General features: G+C 29.4%; 1 protein-coding gene across 1 annotated transcript in view; it reads left to right on the top strand.

Moving 5' to 3' along the window:
* The first annotated feature begins 1,808 nt into the window (after positions 1-1,808).
* Positions 1,809-24,232, top strand: part of LOC100201234 (small ribosomal subunit protein mS22) — a 42,940-nt gene continuing 20,516 nt past the window's right edge. Inside the window, exons 1-3 of the mRNA XM_065799415.1 lie at positions 1,809-2,159; positions 17,604-17,774; positions 18,057-18,203. Of these exons, the coding sequence (XP_065655487.1) occupies positions 1,851-2,159; positions 17,604-17,774; positions 18,057-18,203 (627 nt within the window). The 5' untranslated portion in view covers positions 1,809-1,850. The remainder of the gene's footprint in view (positions 2,160-17,603; positions 17,775-18,056; positions 18,204-24,232) is intronic.

A 24,232-nucleotide genomic window follows, 5' to 3' on the forward strand; every position in this document is an offset into this window, starting at 1 on the left:
GTACTGGCATCAAAGCAACAAGTATTTTTCTTTTGTGTTGGGAAAAAATAACTAATGAAAAATTAGCTATTGGATCAATTTTTGCGCAAAGTACTCAAGCCTTACCAACACTGCCTATACCAGTTACCGCAATTCCAGAAAATTCTTTTTTTTTTACATTTACACAAACTTCTTCGAGCTCATTAAAACAAAGACCTCCTTTAACATGTTGCACAACTGCTTGTGAGCATTTAAAGACATCAATTTTAGATGCTTTGCATGTTGGCTTGACCAAAGGCTCTCTGTATCAGAGTCAAAGCTAAATGTTTCTAATAATAACATGCGCCTCATGAAAAGTTACAATATAACTTCTGAAGAAGCGTTGATAGAACTTAAAACAAGCAAATAAAAAAATAAAAAGAAGGAGAAGAAGAAGAACAAAATACAAGCTAGAAAGGTTTTGCGTAAAAAAAGCAAAACAAGAGGCTAATTCAATTAGGACTCAAAAACGTTTGGCAAAGGAAGCTGGTTTGTTTAACAAACCAACTATTAAACAACGTAAATGACAACTAGTGGAGGTAATCAAAGTTCCGCGTATATCAGAATTCAAAGCGACTTTCATATATCAATACTGTAATTCTGATGGTTCTTTGAATTCAAAAAAGCTGTAATTTTACCCAAAAAAATGTCAAGCTTGTGGCATTTCTTTTGGTGATAAAATTACAGCTCAACAACAATTATTGATGTGTCTCGAATTTTGTTACAATTGGTTGTGTGGATCTTGCTGTTCTACTTTGGTCGACGACATGTGCAAGAACTGCCAATAAACATACAAAGCTTATTTAAAGCAAACTAGTCTTTTTTTGTTGAAAAATTCTTAATTGAAAAATATCTTTTTAATTTTATTAACAAGCGGCGTAGCGAACGTAGCATGTAGATGTCCCAAAAAGTCTTAAAGGTCTTTTCTGTGATAATAAGGACTTCTTAGAGCAACTAAAAAAAAATTGATAAAGACCAAAGTAATAAATTTTTGACTAATTATAAAAAAAATAAAAAATTATACTATTTATACTTAAAAAAGCTTTTTTTTTTATGTACTTCATGTTGTTTTTTTTGGCACCCCAAAAAACTTTTTTTTAGAGTCAGGGACAACGCTCTCCTTGATTACTGGTATTACCTGATATTATATCATCATTAAACAATAAAACAACATTTAAAAATTAGTTTTGATTATTCGTGACGTGATGAGTAATTAGGATTTATATAGCGACCGAACTTATGAGATGGTATTGAAAGTTCGGTTAAAGTAGATGTTTTAATATAAAGTTAAATATTGAGTACTAGTTTTTATTTTTCATTTTTTTTATTTGTGCAATTTCAATTATCAATGTAATTGCCTGTTTGTTTCAGGAAAAAAAAATTGAAATTTTTTTATTTATGCGTGATAAATGGTAAGCAGAAGATAGTAAGGCTCAAAATGCGGTTTTGAATTTTTAAAAAAACGCAGACCAGATATCATACTGTTTTTATGAGAAATATAAGAGTGCTGCTACATTGATTGATTTATACCTGCCCCGACCCTAAACCTCAGTCAATTTAGCAGCATGCCCTTTACATGTTCTACCTAAATCAGTCAATTTAGCAGCGTCTTCTTATAAGTTCTCATTATATCAATATAATGTCTGGCCTGCGTTTTTTGAAAGCTAAAAAACCTCATTTTGAGCCATACTGACTTCTGCTTACCTTGATAAATAAAAGTTAAAAGCTTACGTGAACGAGTTTAAGCTATTTTTCGGTAAAATTCATGGTAAAAGTTCTTCTTCGGACTAACGTCTTTTTCCTACTTAACGGAAGCACAGCTGTTTAATAATATGGCTAGTTCGCTTTGCTCACGTTGTTCGAGTGTGGTTAAAAATATTTTTGGTTCGAATGGTTTTGGTATTAAAAAAATAATTGTCAAAAATAGATTTTATAGCACTGATTTTGATGTTACTCGTGATGTTTTTAAATCAACAGCACCAGATCATAGAGGAGAAAAGAGCACTCTTTTTGAAAGGGGAGATGTTCAAGACATTTTAAAAAGGTTAACTGGTTTTGATCTCAACATTATATTCAAACCTCAAAAAAACACTCTTGAGCTTCCAAAGTATAAAGTTATGACAGAAAAAGAAATCAAAGTGGTACGTTTTTTAAATAAACTTTAAATGCTAGACTTACATATCATTGGAAAGAAATTTGTAATTTTAAAGATAAAAATTATCAAAATTAGACAAATCAACAAAAAGTATAAACTTTTAAATAAAAAACTTTTAAAAATATAGATTTGTTTACAAAACTGTGGTCAAAACTTAGTTTTTTCATAGTTAAAATTTTGGTAATTACTCTTTTACAGAGGAGAATGCAGCGCCAAACGTGTAAAGTTAAATTTTTTAATGTATTATCCTTCGTAAAAGCAACCCTAGGTATAGGATAGGGCTAGAAATTTATATTGGCCTCAAGTCTCTTGGCTAGGCCTGTTATATATGGGTAATTCCATGTTAAATCAGCAGAAAAAACATAAAATGTCACTCCATGTTTTGGATTTTGCTAATTTTATTAAATGTTATAGGGTTTATGAAAATTAAGAAAATCTGAAATTTGGAACCTCCAACCCCTTATGGTTCTTGAGATATTCAAGATTCAATTTTCTTATTTATGCTGGCTCAGCATTTTTTGAAAAATACTTTTTTGTTGTTAAATAGCAATATTATATGAACCAAATGAGGTATCATTCTGAAATTTTGTACATAGACAATCTTCCGCATGGCGGAAACAAATTTCAAATTGAAAATTGTCACCTTGATCTTTTTTTTTGAGGCATTGTTATAACTTACAATATAGGTATCAAACATCACTATTAATAAAAAATATATTACTGCATTTTTCAACTTTTCTAAATGCAGCCATTTTAAGTAAAGTTTATATATATGCTGAGTCAGCATAAAATTGGTTGCTTACATATTTATGACAAAATTATCTATATTTTGACAAAATTAGTTATATCTTTATGACAAAATTATCTATAATTTTATGTTGTAAAAAGATATTGTTAAAGTCTTTTTGAGGGCAATAATGAATTTATACTTTAATTTTTTTTGTACCTGGGGAGGACTCATGGTCTAAAGGGAAGGGGGGGGGGTTGATTTAGCATTTTACCAACCCCCCCTTTTTTTTTTGTTAAAAACATAAAAAAAAGTGACTAGGAGAATTTTGCAGCCAAATTGTGCCAATTACACATACTCACATAAAGTTACAAAAAATAACATACAAATATAAAAATAATAATGCATTAAATATTTTTTTATATATCTTTATTTTTTTTTCAATATTTATACTATATATTTTTTTCATCTAATTCAGTTTCTGAAATTTTATATATGCAACCATTTGTTGTAGATCGCAGATTAATGATACATAAAACATGATTTGATGGGACTCAACACATATCTTCCCATGCGGACCAAACAAAACTTGGGCTGGGACCATGTAGATGCATAAATGTAATTTTATAATCTCCTTCTCTTTCATCTTTTTTGGTTATAATTCCAATCCACCAAAAATTGTTATACTTGCAAGCTACATAACCCATATGATTATGAATAACCTGCTGCACAACCAGTTCATTTGGTATCTGCACAAGGTTAAATGTCTGAGCATCAGTTTGTCAGGGTTCCCACAGTCCTGGAAAGTCCTGGAATTTGACTAGTGTCCTGGAAAGTCCTGGAATTTTTCATTTTTTCTCTTAAATCCTGGAAAAGTCTTGAAATTTTTTAAATTCAAGGATTTATTAAATTCTACTTAATATATCTGTAAAAATGCTTGACATGATAAAAACTATATGATTAATTGAGAATTTTTCATATTTTTAATTTAGTTAAATGTTTATAGCGTAGTTTATTTAATGCAGTCAGTTTTTAAAATTATGTTTAGATTTTTTCAAAATGTTTTTTATTTTAGTGTAATAGATTAAAAAAATGCCTAAGAATGAGTGTGTATTTCAAGAAAAATGGTTGTATGATGATCAATTTAAACCCTGGGTTCGGAAGATAAATGAAACAATGGCTAAGTGTATATATTGCTTTAGTAAAATCAATGTTTCTAACATGGGAGAGGCTGCATTAACATCGCATATGAGAAGCAAAAAGCATATACAAAGAAAACCTTTAGAACAAACCATCAAATCGTATTTATCACCTTTAACTTCCCCACCTCATATTCTAGAAACTTGTTCTGAAGCTATATCACAATCAAGCAAATCAAAAACAATTGATCAACTGTTTATAGGATCATTGACACTTGAAGCTGAGATACGCTGGGTTTTAAATACTGTCTACTCAAGGCATTCAATGAATACCTCATCAAATTCTGGAGAATTGTTCAGAAAAATGTTCCCTGATAGCAATATTGCAAAGACATTTCAATGTGGTTGAACAAAGGCCGGGTATGTGGCTACATATGGACTTGCTCCATATTTTCGAAGTGAGCTATTATTGACACTTTCAACTGCTCCATATTACACTATTTCGTTTGACGAATCACTTAATCAAATATTTCAAAAAGGACAAATGGATCTTTTAGTCAGGTTTTGGAATGAAAAATCCGACATCGTTAATACTCGATATCTTAATTCAGAGTTTATGGGACGCTCCACTGCTTAGGATGTTTTAAATACATTTCTCAGTGGTGTATCCGAAATTGACAAAGCAAAGATTTTACAAGTGTCTTCCGATGGTCCCAATGTCAACCACATATATTTCTCAAAAATTTCAGTGAACAAAGGCAAGAGGAAGAACTAAGTCCTCTTAATGATATAGGAACATGTGGTCTTCACACCATTCACAGAAGCTTGAAAGCTGGTGCAAAAGCAAGTGGCTGGAAAATAAATGATGCTTTAAAATCGATGTGGCAATTCTTACACGATTCGCCCACACGGCAAGAAACTTATGAAAATATTGCTGAAACACTGGAATATCCACTTCAATTTTGTGGACACAGGTGGTGCGAAAATGAAAACTGTGCACGAAAAGCTGAATCACTTCTTGATGGTTACAAAAAATTTGTAACATAATAGTAGTCTAAAAAAAAGCAAGCTACCTGATGTCAATAATAAAGGTTGGCAGAGACTAAAAGCTATGAAACATAATCCAATTTTACCAGCAAAATTGAAATTCTTTGAAATGGTAACTTGATGTAAACAATAGAAATGTTCGAAAACCTCCAGCAGACATTGATATTGGATTTGCTTCTCGTTTAAAACTTGACCAAGCCAATCTAGCCTCTACCGATTACAGAGTAGTCGCATTTAAAAGTGAAGCTGGGGAGTTTTTAGCAGTTTTGTTGGCACATCTTTTTGACGAGTCCCCTTTAAAGTTTTCCATTGTACGCTCTGCTATATCTGTAAATCCAATCCAAATGGCCAATAATAACAAACAAAGTAACTGCGTCAAAAGTTTTTCTGTTCTTTTACAAAAACTAGTAAATTGCAACCGTCTGTCAACAAAGTCTGCAGAGCTTTCAAAAGAACAATACAAAAAACTATTTGAAATTGTTGACATCAACAAAAGCGCATTTCAAAATTTTGACCTTAAAAATGATCGACTTGACCAATTTTATTCAGACTTCATTGGAAAAAATACAGCTTATGAAGAAGTTCGGAAGGTTTTTAAATTGATCTTTGTGCTCTCGCATGGTCAGCCATCAATAGAACGTGGTTTTAGTATAAAAAAACAACTTTTAGTTCAAAACTTGAAGGAGAAATCCCTTGTTGCTTTACGTATCATTGAAGACCACCTTTTATCTTCAGGAGAAACTCCTGAAAGCATCAAAATTACCAAAGAAATGCAGCAACATGCTAGAAAAGCAAGCAGCTCATACCATAAGACTTGAGAAAGCAAAAATTAAAAAAAGAAAGTGATAATGTGGCGTTAAAGTGAACGATTGTTGATGATGTGTTACAAGCTGTTCGGCCAAAAAGAAGACTTCTTCAAAGTCAAATTGAGTTGTTATCTAACGAGTCGGACAAAGTTGCCATTGACGCAGAAAAGAAAAGTGACTTTACGCTTTTAAAAGAGTCAAATATACAAAAAAAGTTGTGTAAAGCAAAGCAGAAGGAAATTGATGAGTTAGATTTGATTGAAAAAAAGCTGAATAAGAACTAGACAGTATTTTCCATCTGGCATTATTCTTTGATGATATTTTATTATTATTATATTAAAAATGCCTATTACTATATATTTCATTTTTAGAGTTTGAAAAAAGTCTTAATAATATTTCAATATATATATATATATATATATATATATATATATATATATATATATATATATATATATATATATATATATATATATATATATATATATATATATATATATATTTTTAAACAACTTTAAAAAGTATTCTACACAATAGAGTGCTCAATGTTCTTAAAAGAACAGAGCAATTATATTAGTAGTAGAAAATCACTTAACAAAAATTTTTTCCATTTAACACTGTGTTTCATCAACAAAGATTCATCAGAAATGGATGATCAAATTAATAAAACTTCAATTTATACCAAAAATTAAATTACAGGAAGTTGCAAATGTCTTAACTACTGTAAATTTTCACACATTTGTGGAATTTGCTGACACTATTATAAAAAGAATTCTTTAGAAATGATTACTTATGCTATTTTTTTAAAATATTTTTTTAAAAAGGGTAGTTAATGTAAATATTATTTGAACTCATTTATTTTTATAGTTTTTTAGGAGAAACTTATTTTCGTGCCTACATTTAGAAATTAATTCCGATCTTTTGTTTAATAAGCATTCTTGATTTGCATGTGTAATTATTTCAAATTTTTCTTGTAGGCATAGTATGCATTTTTTGGAAATATTGTTATATGCAGGCGCTGTTTTAAGGATAGACCAACTCAGTATAAAATCATCAATATTTTTTTCTTTTAATTCCCATATATATTTTGAAAGCATGGTGTCTTTTGAATACTTTTTATTCTTGAAAGATTGCTTATGATTGGCAAAACGTTTTTTCCATTCACCCTCTGTTATGCCAATATATTGTTTATCAGGTACATTCTTAGAGGAAACAACACATTTATATACCACATTTTTTGATAAACAACTTCCACTCATTAGACAATTGATTTTTTGTTTACAATTACAATTTTCTGTATTTTTTTCATTTAGGATTTCTTTTTTGTTTAACAAAGCCTTATTGTGACCTTTTATAATTCTTTCCATATTTTTTGTGCAACTGTAGCTAACTTTAATTTTATTTCGATTAAAAATTTTATGTAATTTATTAGATCGCGAGAAATGCTTATCGACCAATTTTAAAAACACTTTTCCTATGTTAGTAGAAACATTTTTGCTATATGGGGGGTTGAACCAAATTACATTTCTAGTTCTATTTCGTTTTTTTGTATTCTTTTTTTCAGGGTCAAATTTTAGTTCAAAATTTTCAAAACCACTTTTTTTTAGGGCATCTTCAAATATTCGTTTAGAGGAATTGAATACATTTTCATTTGAGGAGTTTTGGTTTAGTCTGTTATTAATTGAAATCGGGATTTGTTTTAGAACTTGGGGTGGATGGTTAGAGTTAATGTTAATATATAATAGTTCATCATTTGGTTTTTTGAAAGGCTTATATGAATTTTCAGAGAGGTTAAATGTGACATCAAGAAAATTCACAATTTTTAAATTTATATTTATTTCGATTTGAAAGCCAATATTTTAAAAAATTTTTATAATATCTTTTCTAATTTTGTCGAGCTGTGGACCAGATTTTCTACGCATTACTATTAAACCATCGTCGCGATAAAGGCCTAAATCTTTTATATTGATTATTTTACTTAACAAATCTAAAATATATAGTCCAACAAATTCACAAACTTCTGCTCCGTCATAACTGCCCATTGTTACATTAAAGCAGTCATGTATGTTTTTCTTTTTCCAAGTTTCCTTATTAAAATAAAGTAAGGTTTTTCTACAATGTTTTATTATACAGATTGTGTCATCAGGAATAGCTGTGTGGCTTTTTGCAAATTCAATAGTCTTATCTAAAATATCTGCGGTTATTGAGGGGTAAAAATCATTAATGTCAAATTGAATAAATGTGCAGTCATTTTTATTTTCGATTATGGAGAACCAATTTATAACACCAGTGGTATTTTTCCACTGTTGCAAATTTAATTTATTTCTAAGAATATAATTAATTTTGCTTATATGTCCAATCTCACTTTTTGAGGGAACCAATAACCTACAAGGAAGTTTGTTTTGAAAATTTGGTTTATGGTCTTTTAGTGTTACGAAGGCTTGGGCAGGGGCAGTTGATTCGATTCTATTATCAAGGTTTATTTTTTTAGCAATACTTTGCGCTTCTAAATTAATTGCCTTTTCCAAATTTTTAGGGGCTTTTTCATAAGAACTAGTAATATTGTCGCGTAAAATTTTATATATATATTTATATATAAAATTATATATATATATATATATATATATATATATATATATATATATATATATATATATATATATATATATATATATATATATATATATATATATATATATATAATATATATATATATATATATATTTGAGTTAGCAAATGTTCAAGTTATTGGGACATTCTATTGCACAAACTTTGGCCGATAAGTAAAAACAATTTGAGTTACCAAAAGTTTTAATCTCTAAGGTAAAAATAATACATTATAAATTAAAAAATGTTCTGTCACTCTGTCTTAGTTTTGAAGAAACATCTCTATCGAATATAATTGAGACTTGTAAGACTGAAGGGCATATAGTCATACAATACTTGCAGTGCCTCTCGAGTATCACTAACTTTTGGGCAAACTGGATTGATTGCATTATTATCATCATTATCTTCCGCTGTTGTACCTGGAGAGTAAAAATTATCAAGTTAATCTATCTGTTTTTGATTCTCTTTAAAGGGGTTGTCGTCTTCATCCGAGTAAGCAGATTTTTCTTGATCTTCAGAAATTCCTGCTTTTGCAAAACAATTAATTAATTTCTCGTATCCACTCTTCAAACAGTACGCTATCCATCCAGCTTTTATTTTGATTTCTGTATCTGCAAGGTAAGTGTTTAATTCCTTTTAAGCAGCAAGGTGGTTTTGATTTTCCTATTACAAACATAGGAATTTTATCACCTACTGCACCTGCTGCGACCATTCCTTTAAGACAAATTTTACTGTGCTTTCCTCCTATACACGTCTCAGATTGAAGATTTAGTGACTTATAAGGTTGCATACATCGGTTAGGAAGGAGGCGTGAACTTCCGAATAAATGCACATTCGCTGTGCTCTGTGATAAGACTGTAAGGACTTCTTGGGACAACTAAAAAATAAAACAAAAATAAAAAAAAAGTTTTATACAAAAAGATAATCCAAATTCATCTGCAAATTTCAACAAGGGTATACCTGTATAAAATTGTAGGAAGAGTTGTTTCCTTCCATGGCGTGGTCATTTCAGCTGTGCACATACCATCTTGAAAGAAACATTATACCTGTTTTTCCAACAATCAAACCAACTATCAGACGCTTGAAATCCATTTATATTAAATTTTTCAGCAAGTTCTCTGGATTTTGTTTTAAGAATTGCTGATACTGCCACATTTCTACCCCTTGGATTTAAAAGCCATTTAAAATCAAGATTATCTAAATTTGAGAATGTTCCTTCTTTAATTCTCATACATTTTGACTTAATCCCTTGCATCTTCCTACATTCGAAAATATTTTTCATATTTTGTAGCATGAGACTTTGACAATACTTCTCCGATTTCCTATAAATCAGTGTACTTTTTTAAAATCGTTTTGTGTTCTTTACAGCGACAGAAGCCATAATAAAATGTAAAGACAACAAATTTTATTATAATACTGCAATGTGCATTAGTATAACTTATACTATAAACTTAATTAAACTATTATTATTGTATATAATATATATATTATAATATATATATTATATATGCTTTTATTTTAGGTGCCCTAAGAAGTCATTACAGTCTTATAATAGAGCATCGCGGAAATGTATTTAATAAGAAGTTTACGCCTCCTTCCTAACAGATGTTGCAAAATATGCCCAGAGATGGGTTTAAACCACAAATACCTAGTTTCTACCACTACCACTGTGCTACACTATTTTATACTTTAGGTTTTGTGTTTTATTAGAAACATTTGTTTATGAAAATTTTAGATTCAAGTGGTAATAAAGTTTTTTATTTTTTTAAATGGTTTATTTCAAAGGATATTTTCCGAATTTTTTATAGCTAAATCCTGGAAAGTCCTAAAAATTTTTTTTTTGGGGGAAATATCCTGGAAAAGTTCTAGAATTTTTTTTCAAAAATCCTGGAAAAGTAGGAAAATGGTCCTGGAAAGTCCTGGAATTTCGATTTTTTTTTTCTGTGGGAACCCTGGTTCGTTGACTCATCCTTGGTTTTAAATCTAGATAAGATGTTAAATCATCAAAATTCAAACATCTTATCTAGATCTAAAATCTGTCCAGTCATTGTCCTTTTTATACTGGCTTGTGCAGTCTTTTTACTATGCCCCCAGTTCCACCACAAGCAACCTGCTTGTGGTGGTACTGGGGGCATGGTTTGTGGCAAAAAAACAAACAAACCATTCACCATCAATATCAAAATCTTCTTTGTGATGGCGAAGATTAATAAAAGTTCTTAAAGTTTTTATATTGTGCTGCACATCCATCAGTGAAGTTTTTAATATTATTAATTTGTAGAATTTTTGCTTTAATGTAATTGATAATGAGTATACATCATGCTCAGCTACAAAGTATACATCAAGCTCAGCTTCATCAGAAAGAAAGCAAAATTACTTAGATATCAGTTTACCATTAGATTTATAGTATATAATAATAGAATGAAGTGTACATTTTGGTTTATTCCTGTGGTAACTTTGCACCTCATCCTGAACAATAAATTGAAAGTTCTCTGCAAAGTCACCCAATATTATACACTCATTGTGATTTAAAAAATCTTTACAGTCTTTGAGGTACTTGGTCTGACTTTTAGCTATAAATGAATGAGATCTAAGTTTATCTATTTTATTGCACATATGGTCAATAACATCTTCAATATTGATTTTTTGATTGATCAGTGTAGTTCTATAAGTACCTTCCCTTTGATTAATTGTTATTTCTTTATCACTGTTGTCAAATTTTCCTGTTAAGAATTTTTTTGAAGCAGTAATACCAGGACATAGTAGACATCAATGTAACAAGCACTCTAGATTATCCAGATCGCAAACAATCATTCCCATTAAATCTCTATAATCTTTGTCAATCTTAAGAGTATCAGCTAACAACTTAACATTCTGATGATAGATACAGACACAAACACTGTGAATGCCAGACGAGTTTGTGGTTACACACCATCTTGGGCAAAGGCTACAAAACTTTAAAAATGCAATATTTTAATTAGAGTGTTCAAATTTAAATGCTACATGAAGTTTTTTTAAATTAATCAAAATACTCCCATCATCAAATATTAGTCTTTTTTGCATGTGTTGCCTGTTTCCTATACTGACAAATTTTTTTTTTCCAGGCATCATCTGTGTGTACTCGTCACTTTGATAAAAGCTATGAACTAGATTAATGGTTTCATGGAAAAGCGACTTTCCTTTTTTTAATGATGGTTTATACAAAATTCCATGTTTTTTTTAGCTTTTCTAGCTTTTTGTATACTTATGTACACTTATGTAACAACTAGTGCATTACCACCCAGGTACAACAGGAATATCTTGTGTTTTAAGAGTTATTGCTATTGATAGAGATATCTATACATTTTCTATAAAAAAGAAAAAGAAACAATCATTTTTAAAAACTAATGTCAACTAAGCATCATTGTAAAGAATATCTTAGTATATTTATTAATTTATAAAACAATTAAATTTTAAATTTATAAAAATATTTGAATTTTCTTCTTAAAAAAGCATTTTTTTTGTCGTATGATTTTTTTAGTTTATTTAATTACTATTTAAATCATTAAAATTATGAAAATAATAATAAAATTGCCTTTTATGTTTTTCTTTCGATTTCTATGTTTTTTAAATAGATTTTCTTTCAAATTCAACTCCAAAGTGTTCTCTATGATAATAGCAAACTGTTGTAAACAGTTTTCTACAATGAATTAAACCATCTCTCCATAATAACTTGCGTTTTTCGTCACTTGAAAATGTTGATAGGTCTAAAAGACTTTGTCTTCTTGTTCAACCAATGCTTGTGACAGTCAACATTACATTCTATTAACTTTTAAATTTATTCAAAATATCTAGATTTCAAATATTTTACAAAAAAATATTTTTTAGAAATACCGTTAACATTATTTAGTTTATGGTAAATTATGTATACATTTTATTATAATATCCATATAATCAGATGTGCCATATTATATGACTTCTTCTTATGCATGATTAAAGGGTAGTTAATTTTTATTCTATTTACAGATCATATAGTAGTTATTTAACATTTATTAATTAGTTAAGTAAATATAAAAATTTTGCAAAGTAATAGGAAACTAGTATTTACAACATGAAATCAGAAGCAAAAATATAATAATGAGGAAATAAAAGATTTTATCTATAAAAGAAAAAAATATGTCTTTTATAAATATAGCCTTTTACAAAAGATTTAATTTTTTTTTTTTTTTTTTTTTTTTTTTTTTTGATTATTCACCTCCCCAAGGCCCTAGGGGGGCCACTACAGTCGAGGAGGATACTCATTTTTTTTTTTAATATTTTTATTTTTATTTTTTTAATCATTATCGTGGTGCAACCCTCTCTCAACTCTTTAACTCCGAAACACGAACCTTGCCGAGCAAGGCCGCTGCGCGGAGAAACTAAGTTGAGCGCGGTACTTCCAGGGACGTGGTGGGAGTCGAACTCCGAACATCTCGCTTACAAAGCGAGCGCTCTTACCACTACACCACTACCGCATTTATAAATGCATTTGGATTACAGCTTAGTAAAGATTCTATACTTAAAAAAATGTTGGTCTTTTACAAAAAAATTAGCTTCAATAAATATTTTTTCTAATTATTTCTCCATAAGGCCACTAAAATTTGAAATTTTGGAAAAATATTTAATTTGGAAAATATAACTAATTTTATAATTAATATAATTTTTTTTTTTGGGGGGGGGGGTTGAGGCCTGATTGCCCCCTCCCCATACTTTGAGCCTACCCCAGGCACAAAAAAAATATAAATAAATTTCAAATTTTTTATTGCCTTCAAAAAGACTTTAACAATATCTTTTTCATGTGAAGATTGTCTATGTACAAAATTTCAGAATGATACCTCATTTGGTTCATAAAATATTGCTATTTAACAACAAAAAAGTATTTTGCAAAAAATTATTCAACTCTTTATTATTAAATTCTGCAAAATAAAAAACATAACTATGCCATTATTAATGGGTATTTTAAAGGGAAAATGTTCAACCAATGATAGCTCATCTTTGGAACATTCCTGTGACTGGAAATTTTTTTTTTTTTAGTGGATGCATCTGTAATATATCTAAAATAAAACTATAGATTAATTGGCGATTCAATTTACTATTGATAACCAAGCATAACCTAACAACTTACACACTTACAACTTAAAGCATTTTATTACATCCATTCTTCTCTCACCACTCTTCATTGACTTTATTATAACTTTTCTTTTTCTGATCATATTTTTCAGATATTCTTGTTTTTTGGAACAGCTCTTTTTCCTGTTTTTTTTTTACATCTTCGCTTCCAACGTTATCAGACATTTTTTTGGTCAAAATGCAAGCAACTACTATTAGAGTTGGAGGTTACTGGAAGAGAAAAGATGAAGTTTGTAGAGCAAGATAACGAAGGGCGGACGGCTTTAAAGATTGCAAATTATATGAAATCAAATAGTACAACCATTTATCATGCACATCTTTCGTTTGTTACAAGAATATATACATGACAAGCGTTGTTTATTAAGCTGTGAAAGCTTATGAAATATTCCATTTTTGAAAAATCTCTTAAATGCAAGTGTTTTCTTTGGGTTGCTGTTAGGGTTGAGCTTTTACTAAAAAATTTACCGGTAAATCGGTAAAGTTGTTTTGCTGATTTACCGATAAAATTGTCTGTAAATTTCGATAAAAGATTTTAATATACTATACTATAAATTAAACAATTTATTTGAAATCCCCAATTATGAAATTAATTTTCTTTTCTTTGCTACATTTGTGAATAATATTTTGCTGTAAAAAGAAGTTATGATTTTCAGCTGCAACTAATTGAGTATTAATTTTTTTTTTGTTCAAAATTTCGTTATGATTTCTTTATCACCGTCAGAAACGCACATATCATTCCTAATGTTATGTATACTGTTTTCCTTTACATAAACCAGAACTCCTCCGCCTCGTTTATTTGTTTGTCTCTATAACAAAAGTATAAAAAAAAAGATGGTAATCAGAATTATTGTGCGCAAAAATGCTTTAAAATATTTTAAAAAGTTTGAAATAGCTTAATCAATAAATTAAAACTTTAACAACTACTTTCTTATTAACTAAGCTGTTTGTTCTGTTTGGAAACTAATTCTGTTGGTTAAATTTTGTCTGAACATTTTAAGAAAGACGTTACTACTTTCTTACTAAAAAAGCTAAAAAAGCTGCAGCAGTTGTCACAGATAAAGTGGTTGAATTTGGGTTGAACATTAGCAACAACATTGTCTGCTCAGTTATGAATGGAACTTTCATGATGGTTAAGTTTGGAAAACTGGTTTCAAACTGAGCAACAAATGTGTTACATCCATGGAATTCATTTAGCAGTTCAAGAAATACTGTACGAGAAGCCTTTTTGAAAAATCAATAACAACACATTGCAAGTAGCAAGCAACAAAGATGAAGTCAGTAGTAACGAATCCGAATCTGACACCGAAGTCAGTTTTCTTAATGCTGCCATGGATAAAAACATTCCCATTTCAAAAGTGAAAGTGCACTTGCAATCTGTCATTACAAAAGTCAGAAAAAATGTCAAGTTGTTTTGAAAATCTCCAGTCAAAAATGACGTCCTCCAAGAAGAAATCAATAGACAGCATGAAAAAGAGGTTTCACTTATCCTTGACTGCAGAACAAGATGGAACAGCCTACTGTTGATGATTTAACAGTTTCTTAAAGTTAAAGATTCACTCAGAAAAATATTGAAAGACGTTTCTCCACATTTTATTTACATTGATGATGAAGTAAATATTTTGTATGGCATTGTTGCTGTTCTTGAACCAGTTAAATTGGCAGTAGAAGTCCTTTGCCCACAGAATGTAACTCTTTTTACTGCTGAGGGAGTTTTCAAGTTTTTTGTGAACAGACTGAAACAATGAGATTTAACTCTTTGCATTGCAAAGAAGAGTGCAATTTTGAGACATTTTGAAGAGAGAAGGCAGAGCCATCTTGTAAACTTGTACAGATACCTTTCCAATCCAGAATGTGTATCTGACATTAAAGAATATGGAGTTTTCAAAATGCCTTTGAAGTCTGTACATCAAAAAAAAGATTTGTTGTCTACTAATCTGGATTAGTTTCCAACTAATCCAGATGACTTAGAGTTCATTCAAGTGTGGCTCAGAAAATCTTGATGAAAATCCAATTTCACTAAAAGATGAACTCAAGGAAGCAATTCAGCATTTGATCAAAAAACAGTGCCACAATACAAATGACTAATTCAAAGCCATTTTTAAAAAAATGTTGGTCTATGAAGCTACTGGAAAGAGAACTGCTAATCTTGAACTTTTGTTCAATGCACTGAAGACTATCCCTTCAACAAGTATTGAGTATGAGCAAGCCTTTTCTGCTGCAGGATTATTGGTAACAAAAATTTGATCTAGAATGAACAACAACTTACTTGATACACTTTGTTTCTTCAGAGCTTATTTTTTATTAATATAACAATTATCAATAAAGATATTAGATCTGAATCTTATAAAGACTTAATTTTGAAACAAACAAAAAAATTTATAAATTTATAGTTTCTATGATTTTTTTTTTCTCAACCCTAGTTGCTATCAATTTATTAAAAAAATTTATTTATTTGATAGAAACTTTGCAAACAAAGAACTATCAAAGTTTTTATTGCTTATAAAAAAAAATATATATTTTTTTACTTTTTTTGTAATAAAGTGTTTTAGTGAAATTTCTTGTAGTACGTAAAGTTATAATAAGTTATAAAACATCAGAAACAACATTGTATTAATTTTTCTTTTGTGTGATATTACAGTCTAATTTGTAGACCTTTTTATCTATAGTTTTTTTTTATCTTAGTTATAATAATAATGCTTTTCGTTTATAAACAACTTTGCAAACTTGACCATATTGCCATTAATGTTATATTGATGATACACAGTATTGAAACAAAGATTGTAAGAAAAAAAATCTGTCTGCACTGCATATTTTTGCTTGATTAAAAGCATTTCATTTAATTGACCTCTTTAAAAAAAATCTTTAAAATTTCAAAACATTGATATTTTCTAAAGTCTAATTGAATAAAACATAAAAAAGAGGTTTTAAAAAGAGTTTTTGAGGTTTTAAAAGAGTTTTTGAGCTTGAAAAGGATCTCACTTCTGCTACACCATGGGGCTCACAGTGGCTAGTGAACTTTAATTCATATAAAACTCAATTTTTTTCAGCCAATCGTTATCGCAATAATTTAGATCTTCCTATATTTATGAACGGTGATGTACTTGATGAGTCATTTATTCTTCATCTTCTAGGATTAACTCTTACTTCCAATCTTTCTTGGAAACCATCTATCAAGTCAGTTGCAAAATTAGCATCTGCTAAGGTTGCATCTCTTTATCGAGCTCATCACTTTCTTACTTCAGATTCTATTCTCTATCTCTATAAATCTCAAATCCGGCCTTGTATGGAATACTGTTGCCATATCTGGGGCAGTTCTTCTAATGATGCCCTTTCTCTTTTAGACAAGGTGCAAAAACGCATTGTAAACATAGTTGGACCTGCTCTTGCAGCCAACCTCCAACCATTGTCACATCGTCGTAATGTGGCTTCTCTTTCACTTTTCTACAAATACTATATTGGGTACTGCTCTAAAGAGCTAGCGTCTCTTGTGCCATCTACTAAAATTCATTCTCATGTTACTCGTCATTCAATCAAGTGTCATCCTTTTTCTGTGACTGTTCCTAAGTGCTCCAAAAACGCTTATTCGTCTAGTTTTTTTCCTCGAACATCAGCTCTTTGGAAATTGGAAAAACGCATTTGCTTCCTTTGTCTTGCTTTCCTGATTCATATATATATATATATATATACATATATATATATATATATATATATATATATATATATATATATATATATATATATATATATATATATATACATATATATATATATATATATATATATATATATATATATATATATATATATATATATATATATATATATATATATATATATATATATATATATATATATATAGATTAGTAAATAATATAGTTACTATTTATAAAAAGTTTTTAATATTGACAATTGCAATTTAATATTGAAAACTGAAAATGTAAATAAAAACTTAATTTTAGGAAGAAGAAAAAGCTATAGCAGAAGGAAAAAAACGTTTAAAAATGCCTAGTGTTATGAGTAAAAGAAAACCTATAAAAACTCAACTCAGTATTAATCCTGAACTAATTGATATGGATGAAAATGGTGCAAATTATTTATTTACTGATATCAGTCCTTCCAAAGACAGAAATGTATATACTTAGTGTGAGCTTTTATTTAATACTCTCTTTTACGGTATGATGATAATGTAATGATGGCAGTGATAATGATGATGATGATGTCGATACTGATGATGATGATAATGACTATGATGATGATGATGATGATGATGATGATGATGATGATGATGATGATGATGATGATGATGATGATGATGATGATGATGATGATGATGATGATGATGATGATGATGATGATGATGACGATAAAAATAATCAGCACATAGATTTATTATTTTTGTTTAATTTGCTTAGAATCGTGGAGTTCTTGTACGTGAAAATGACACCGGTATTTTGCGTGAAGGAAGCTGGGATGAGCGTGATAGAATGGAGTTTATGTACTGGCCTCAAGAAGGTCAACATCACGAAATGTTTCCCATGTTACAAGATGAACATTTACCAGTAAGTAAATCTAACACAAATTAACACTATGGTTTCAAATTATGGTCTGATAGGTATTTTAAGCAAAGCATGCTTTTAAAAATGTATCATCTAAAAACATTTTTTTAAAAATCTGACCAAGTTCTCTAATATAAAAATGCATACATTTCCTGGGAAGGCTTGCTTTGTATTTCTAATCAATTATAAAGTATATGTTCAACATACTTTTCACATACCAGCCCAAACTATTTGTTGATGTATGTGTTGTATAAGCCCCCACAGCTCCCTATTTCAGTTTGACATCATCAATGTGTGACTAATGCTACTTTTATTAATATATAAATTTTTATATATATGAGCAGTTCCAAAAAAAACCTTGCATATGTTAAATAAGTTTGTTCTTGATTAAATCAAATTACTCAATTGTAATTGTTGATTATTATTTATTAGTTTATTGTGCTTGTATTCATGCTTACTAGCAGAAAGCAACCCGTAATATTAACATAAAAAGTATGAGGAGGTAAAATAATTTAACAATTATTTAATATTATTTGAGTAATTTACAACTGACATAGGTCATATCAGTGTAAGGCAGTACCATTTTCCTCAACATTCCTAAGTTCAACGCAATACGTTTTTAGTTACTGACACAAAATAATAACATCATGCTTTATATTGACGAAAAACTAAAACTAAATTCTTGATATATTTTTTATAACATGAGCTTTAATTAATTATTAAGATAAATATGAAGTTAACTTATATTATACAGGAGTTATTAATTTTTTGGCATCCCCTTGATTCATTTTTCTTTAAAAAAAATTATTATCTTAAAAACGTTTAACGCACACAGCTAAATAAATTTATTAAAAATAACTAAGTTTATTATAAATAATTAAGCAATTGAGTACAAGTATGTTTTAAACAAATAAAATTTAATTTACAATCAAACATGTGTATAAGAAATTTTTAAAAATATGTAAACTTTGATCTTTTATATTGCATTAATGCGTCATATGTCAAACTAAAATAAAAATTGTAACAGATAAGTAGATATAAAAGAAAAGAAAAAACAAACAAACTGGAAAACAATTTACCTGCTTTCAGTAACCTGTTGTTACTGAAAGCAGGTAAATTGTTTACCTGCTTTCAGTAACATTGTTGTTTCATACTTCAGTTGCTGTCATGATGCAGCTTGTCGGTGTTGTTTAATGACATTATTTCATGTTGGCTTTTAGTAAACTTTAGTTTAATTTAAAAGACATCACAAAAGATTTAAAATATTTTAATTAAAAAGCAAAATAACAAATGCTTCAAGGAGCCAAACTATAAACATTAAAGATAAAAAATCAAATTGAGATATAAATAAATTGGATTTGTATAGCTAAATATATTGTCTTGGCTTATAGTAAGTTTTGAAAGCAGTGAGTTCAATAACTTAAACTACCAATTAATTATTTTTAACAACAGAATGTAGCATCATTATATTATGATAATTGGATAATGAATCAATTTAACTATATTTAAGTTTAATTGGTGAAAAAACTAATAAAATTTTAATTAAAAAAGACCAAAACAAATCAAATATACAATATAATATATTATTATTGGGTTGTCCGATAATCTTTCCCATTGAGTGGAGATGTTCTGCTACTGTTGATTTATTGGATCCTATACGCTCTGCCAATTCTCTAGTTGTTTGACGCGCGTCTTCGTGGAGAAGTTGATTCAAATGCTCTTCATCAAACTCACTTGGTCGCCCAGAATGAGATGCATCCTTGAGGTTGAAATTGCCACTTTTGAACTTCGCAAACCAATATCAAGCAATTCTTTCAGCTATGGCACCCTTTCCGTATACGGCACAAATCTCACTAGCAGCTTCCGTGGCTTTGGCACCTCGGTTAAACGCAAAAAGAAGGTGGTGTCGAAAATGCTCGTTTTTGTCGACTTGACACTCCATTTATATGCTCTGAAAATTAACAAAAATGAATCAAAACAAAAAAACCAAATAGACTTTCTTGTAGGGCGAAAAGTTCTCTTTCGAATAACACAAAACATTATACTAAAAAATTTCATTTAAATTGCAAATTTTTTAATTAAAAAAAACGACAAGAACTTATCGGACAACCCAATAAAAAAAATTACAATTAAAAAAAATAAAAATAAAAAAAAAATCACCGAAGAAAAAGCAGCAACAAAAAAGTTATAAATATCTTCACTGATAGAAGACATTTACAACCATTTGGTTGCTGTTTTTTCTTCGGTGTCTCCCAACACCCCGGTATGGAAGAGCACTCCATTTGAAAGAGCCCTCTTTCAAATGGAGCGCTCTTCCATACCATACAATGCTAAAAATATTTAAAAAAAAAAAAGAGAGTAAATTAAAAAGGGTTAAACATGTGAAAATTTTTATTTTAATATCAATTAATGACCTTTGACTTCTAAGGTACAAATATAAATGCTTCATTTATTTAACTATACTAATCATATAATTTATATTTAGTTTTTGTTCCAACTCTCCTAGAAGAAAAAATAAAATGCCACATGGACTGTGAATCATGCAAGTTTTAACAACGTCATAAAGATCACGATTAACAATTGGATCTGGAGTTTCTGCAGATATTAAATTATTGATATCATGTGCTGTTTGAAGCTTATCATCATTTGCAAAGCGAAGTAAAATATGAACATATGGCAAACCACACTTTTGAAATTCAATAACCTGAACATGTGTTACAACTTTCCCTAATATGCCATGCTTAAAAATGTTGTTGAGGAGGTTATTTAATTTGAGTTTAAATACTCAAGTAACCAAGTCAGGTCTATCATTTGCTGTCTGACCTGGATATAAATTTTCAGTTATCTCGCGCCATTTTGGGTTGCAAGTGAAAGTAATAAAAAGATCTGGTTTACCATACTTTTTAATTATAGTCATAGCATCTTCAAAGTTTTCTTTTAAAGCTTTAGGACTTCCTACATAAGTTGATGGCAAAACTACAACATGCCCTTGTCTAACATTATGATCATTTCCAAGGTTGTTTACATGTTTGTGTAAGGCATCATACTGCTTGCTTCTCAATTTGTTCTGGTTATTTCTAATGAAAGCAAAGCGCTGGCCTTCAATTTTAACATACGCATCAACAGCATATTGATGAAACAGTTTTTTGCTATAAAAGAGTGAAGAAAAACTGAAAGTCTATAATTATAATACTGAGATAATGTAACATGGCTTCTAACCAATGTAGCATGTTCAGGGTTGTGAACCAATTGATGATGCCAACCGCAAGTTGATCAAAGATGTATAGTTAATATGTCGGCGGAACATCTTGATTTGGCCTAAAATTACCTATACGATGAAAAACTTAACCACATATTCTAAAACATGGCGGCCTATGATTTATGAGTTGAACTACATTAGCTGCAAACTGTTGTTTGCAGTAAATAACTGAGTTTTATTGGAGCTAAAATTCATAAACCGCTGCAAGCCACAAGCTGTTACAGAAATTGTTACAGATCAGATACAAGATCGGGTCTCTTTTCTAAGTGACCAAAAAGAAAAGACTTTTGGTCAAGACGGGAGTATAAAATTGAGTCATCAGCAAATAGAATCACTTTAGATATAAGATTGCAATGCAGATCATTAGTGCAGATAAGAAGTAAAACAGGACCAAGGATAGACTTGAGGAACTCCAGAAGTTACTGGAATTGTTAAAGAGTTTTGGTCTTTGAGAATGATTTTAATAAATTAGCTAAAATGAAATGATTTGACAATCTAATAAACTTTCCCAAATACACCATATGAAGCAAGCTTATTGATAAGACCAGCATGCCAATCATTATTGTAAGCATTAAACATTTTAAGGGCATTAGCCCTTGCTTAGCCGCCTCCATTTAATGCATCATAAAGACTTTCAGTCTTAACAGTTGGCATGTCAGTCATTGAACTAGAAGATCAAAAACCATAGTGATTGTCAGAGACAAGTTATAAGACTGAAGATGGGATGTTGGAAATTTGTTGATCAAAGACTTTGCTATAAACAGATAGAAGACTAATCAAACAATAGTTCGAGAGGTCAGATTGTTCTTCGTAGTTTTTAAAAACTAGAACCACCAATGACATTTTCTAGCAGGCAAGAAAACAAGATTCAGTCAAAAGCTTATCAAATAGTTTAGAGAGATTTGAAGAGAGCTTAGGAGAACACTTTTGTAAGACTATGACTGGAGTGTTGTCTGGACCACAAGTCAAATTAGAAAAGTTCTTTGCAAATAGTTCAGCCTTAGAAGAGGTAATAAGATTTTTCTCTAGAGCCTAACATTTGAGATAAATCACAAGATGACAACGGAAAAGAATTGAGATCAGCATCAGACAGCACCTTTTTACATTAATTTCTTATGTTTTCTTAGATTATCTGAGAAGACATAAGAAATTAATGTATCATGCTCTAAAAACCTTTTATTCATATAGTTATTTTCCCTGCACTTCATCTCTTTGGAACTTTGTCTTATCATGTTTTCTCTAGCCTTTACTTAAACAAGAGCCCCAAGGCTGGAGATTTTTAGGTCAGAGTTTATTTCTTCTCGCCTTTGCCTAAAAAGCAACATTAAAATATCAATCTAAATATAATTTTTCCATTTCAACTTCGATAAAATATATCATTGATTTCAAAATTTAAATTTAATTTTCAATTTAAACAATGTTTATAGTTTTTAAAAATATATAAACAATGTTTATAGTTATCCTTAGAAAAATAAAAGAAACATCAACAAGTTTTTAATAAAAAGAATGTAACAAATCACTTTATTAAATTGCAATATTAAAGACATATTTAAATAAACTGAACAAATCAATATACTAAACAACGATTAACAGCAGGTTTCAAGATGTGTTTCTGAATATGTGAGTATTTGAGCTGAACAAAGTGCACAAAATTTGGAAAATTTTATCTCGCTACTGATTTCTTCTGCGTACAGGGCATAACATTCCCTTAATATAAGTAACAAGTAACGTTTTTGAAATTTTTCAACATCAATTTTGATAAAGTCTTTCATACCTGGAGTCCATCAAGATATTTCTTCGTAATTGTAAAACTCAAGTGCATAATTGATTACACTAGAAATGGATGCACTTTTTTATCTTTGATATATCTGGTAAAGAGATGTTCATTTCTATTGCTAACTGTTTTTGTGGCGATGTTGGTAAAGCCAGTTTAATGCGGTTCACAGCACACGCTAATGAACTCGAATGATAGGCGGGTTCTTCCATTTGACTAGAAGAAGAACAAGGAATATCAATGATACATTGAGCTTTTTGAAGATCTCTGTGTCTACGTTGTTGTAATTTAGCAAGCTCCTTATTTTTTAATTCTTGCGCTGGCGTTGATTGTTGGCGATGAATATTATTTTGTTCTTTTTCTTCAGTTTTCTTTCTTTCTCTATAATCTTTGCAAACTTGTTTGTGCGATTTGGGCATCGTTTTAATATTTATATGTTTCTTGTATTTTTATGTAGAATTAAATAAGTTATATTTCAAATAAGTTGTATTTTAAATTTATAACCTTAAACACACCTTATATTTTAAGTTCATAACCTTAAACACATGGTTATATCAATTGTTTAAATAACTCCTTATAACATGTGTTTTAATTAAGGTCTTTCAAATTAAATTTTATTCTTTGACACATTTGAACATCTATACAATGCATTTAAACATCGAAACGAATCTCCTACACATGCATAAAAATAAATGACAAAGTGAAGATATTTTTTTTAGATGCACTAATGTGTCTGTTAAATAAATTAAAAAAAATCTATTTCTAATATTCAGTTTAAATATTTTTGAATTATGGCAATCTTATATGGAATGACCCAACAGACATAAATTTCAAGTTTTCTGGTGAAAAATCTCCACTAGAGAGTGACACAAGAACAAAAATCATCCCCGTCCTGACCCCATCTCCATTTAAATTTTTCCATCTTCACCCCATCCCCATCATATTTGTTGAAAAAGGTGTAACTTTAGTATTATTACTAAATAAAGAAAATATGCTTTT

The sequence above is a fragment of the Hydra vulgaris genome, chromosome 06, assembly GCF_038396675.1.
Source record: "Hydra vulgaris chromosome 06, alternate assembly HydraT2T_AEP".
NCBI lineage: Eukaryota > Metazoa > Cnidaria > Hydrozoa > Anthoathecata > Hydridae > Hydra > Hydra vulgaris.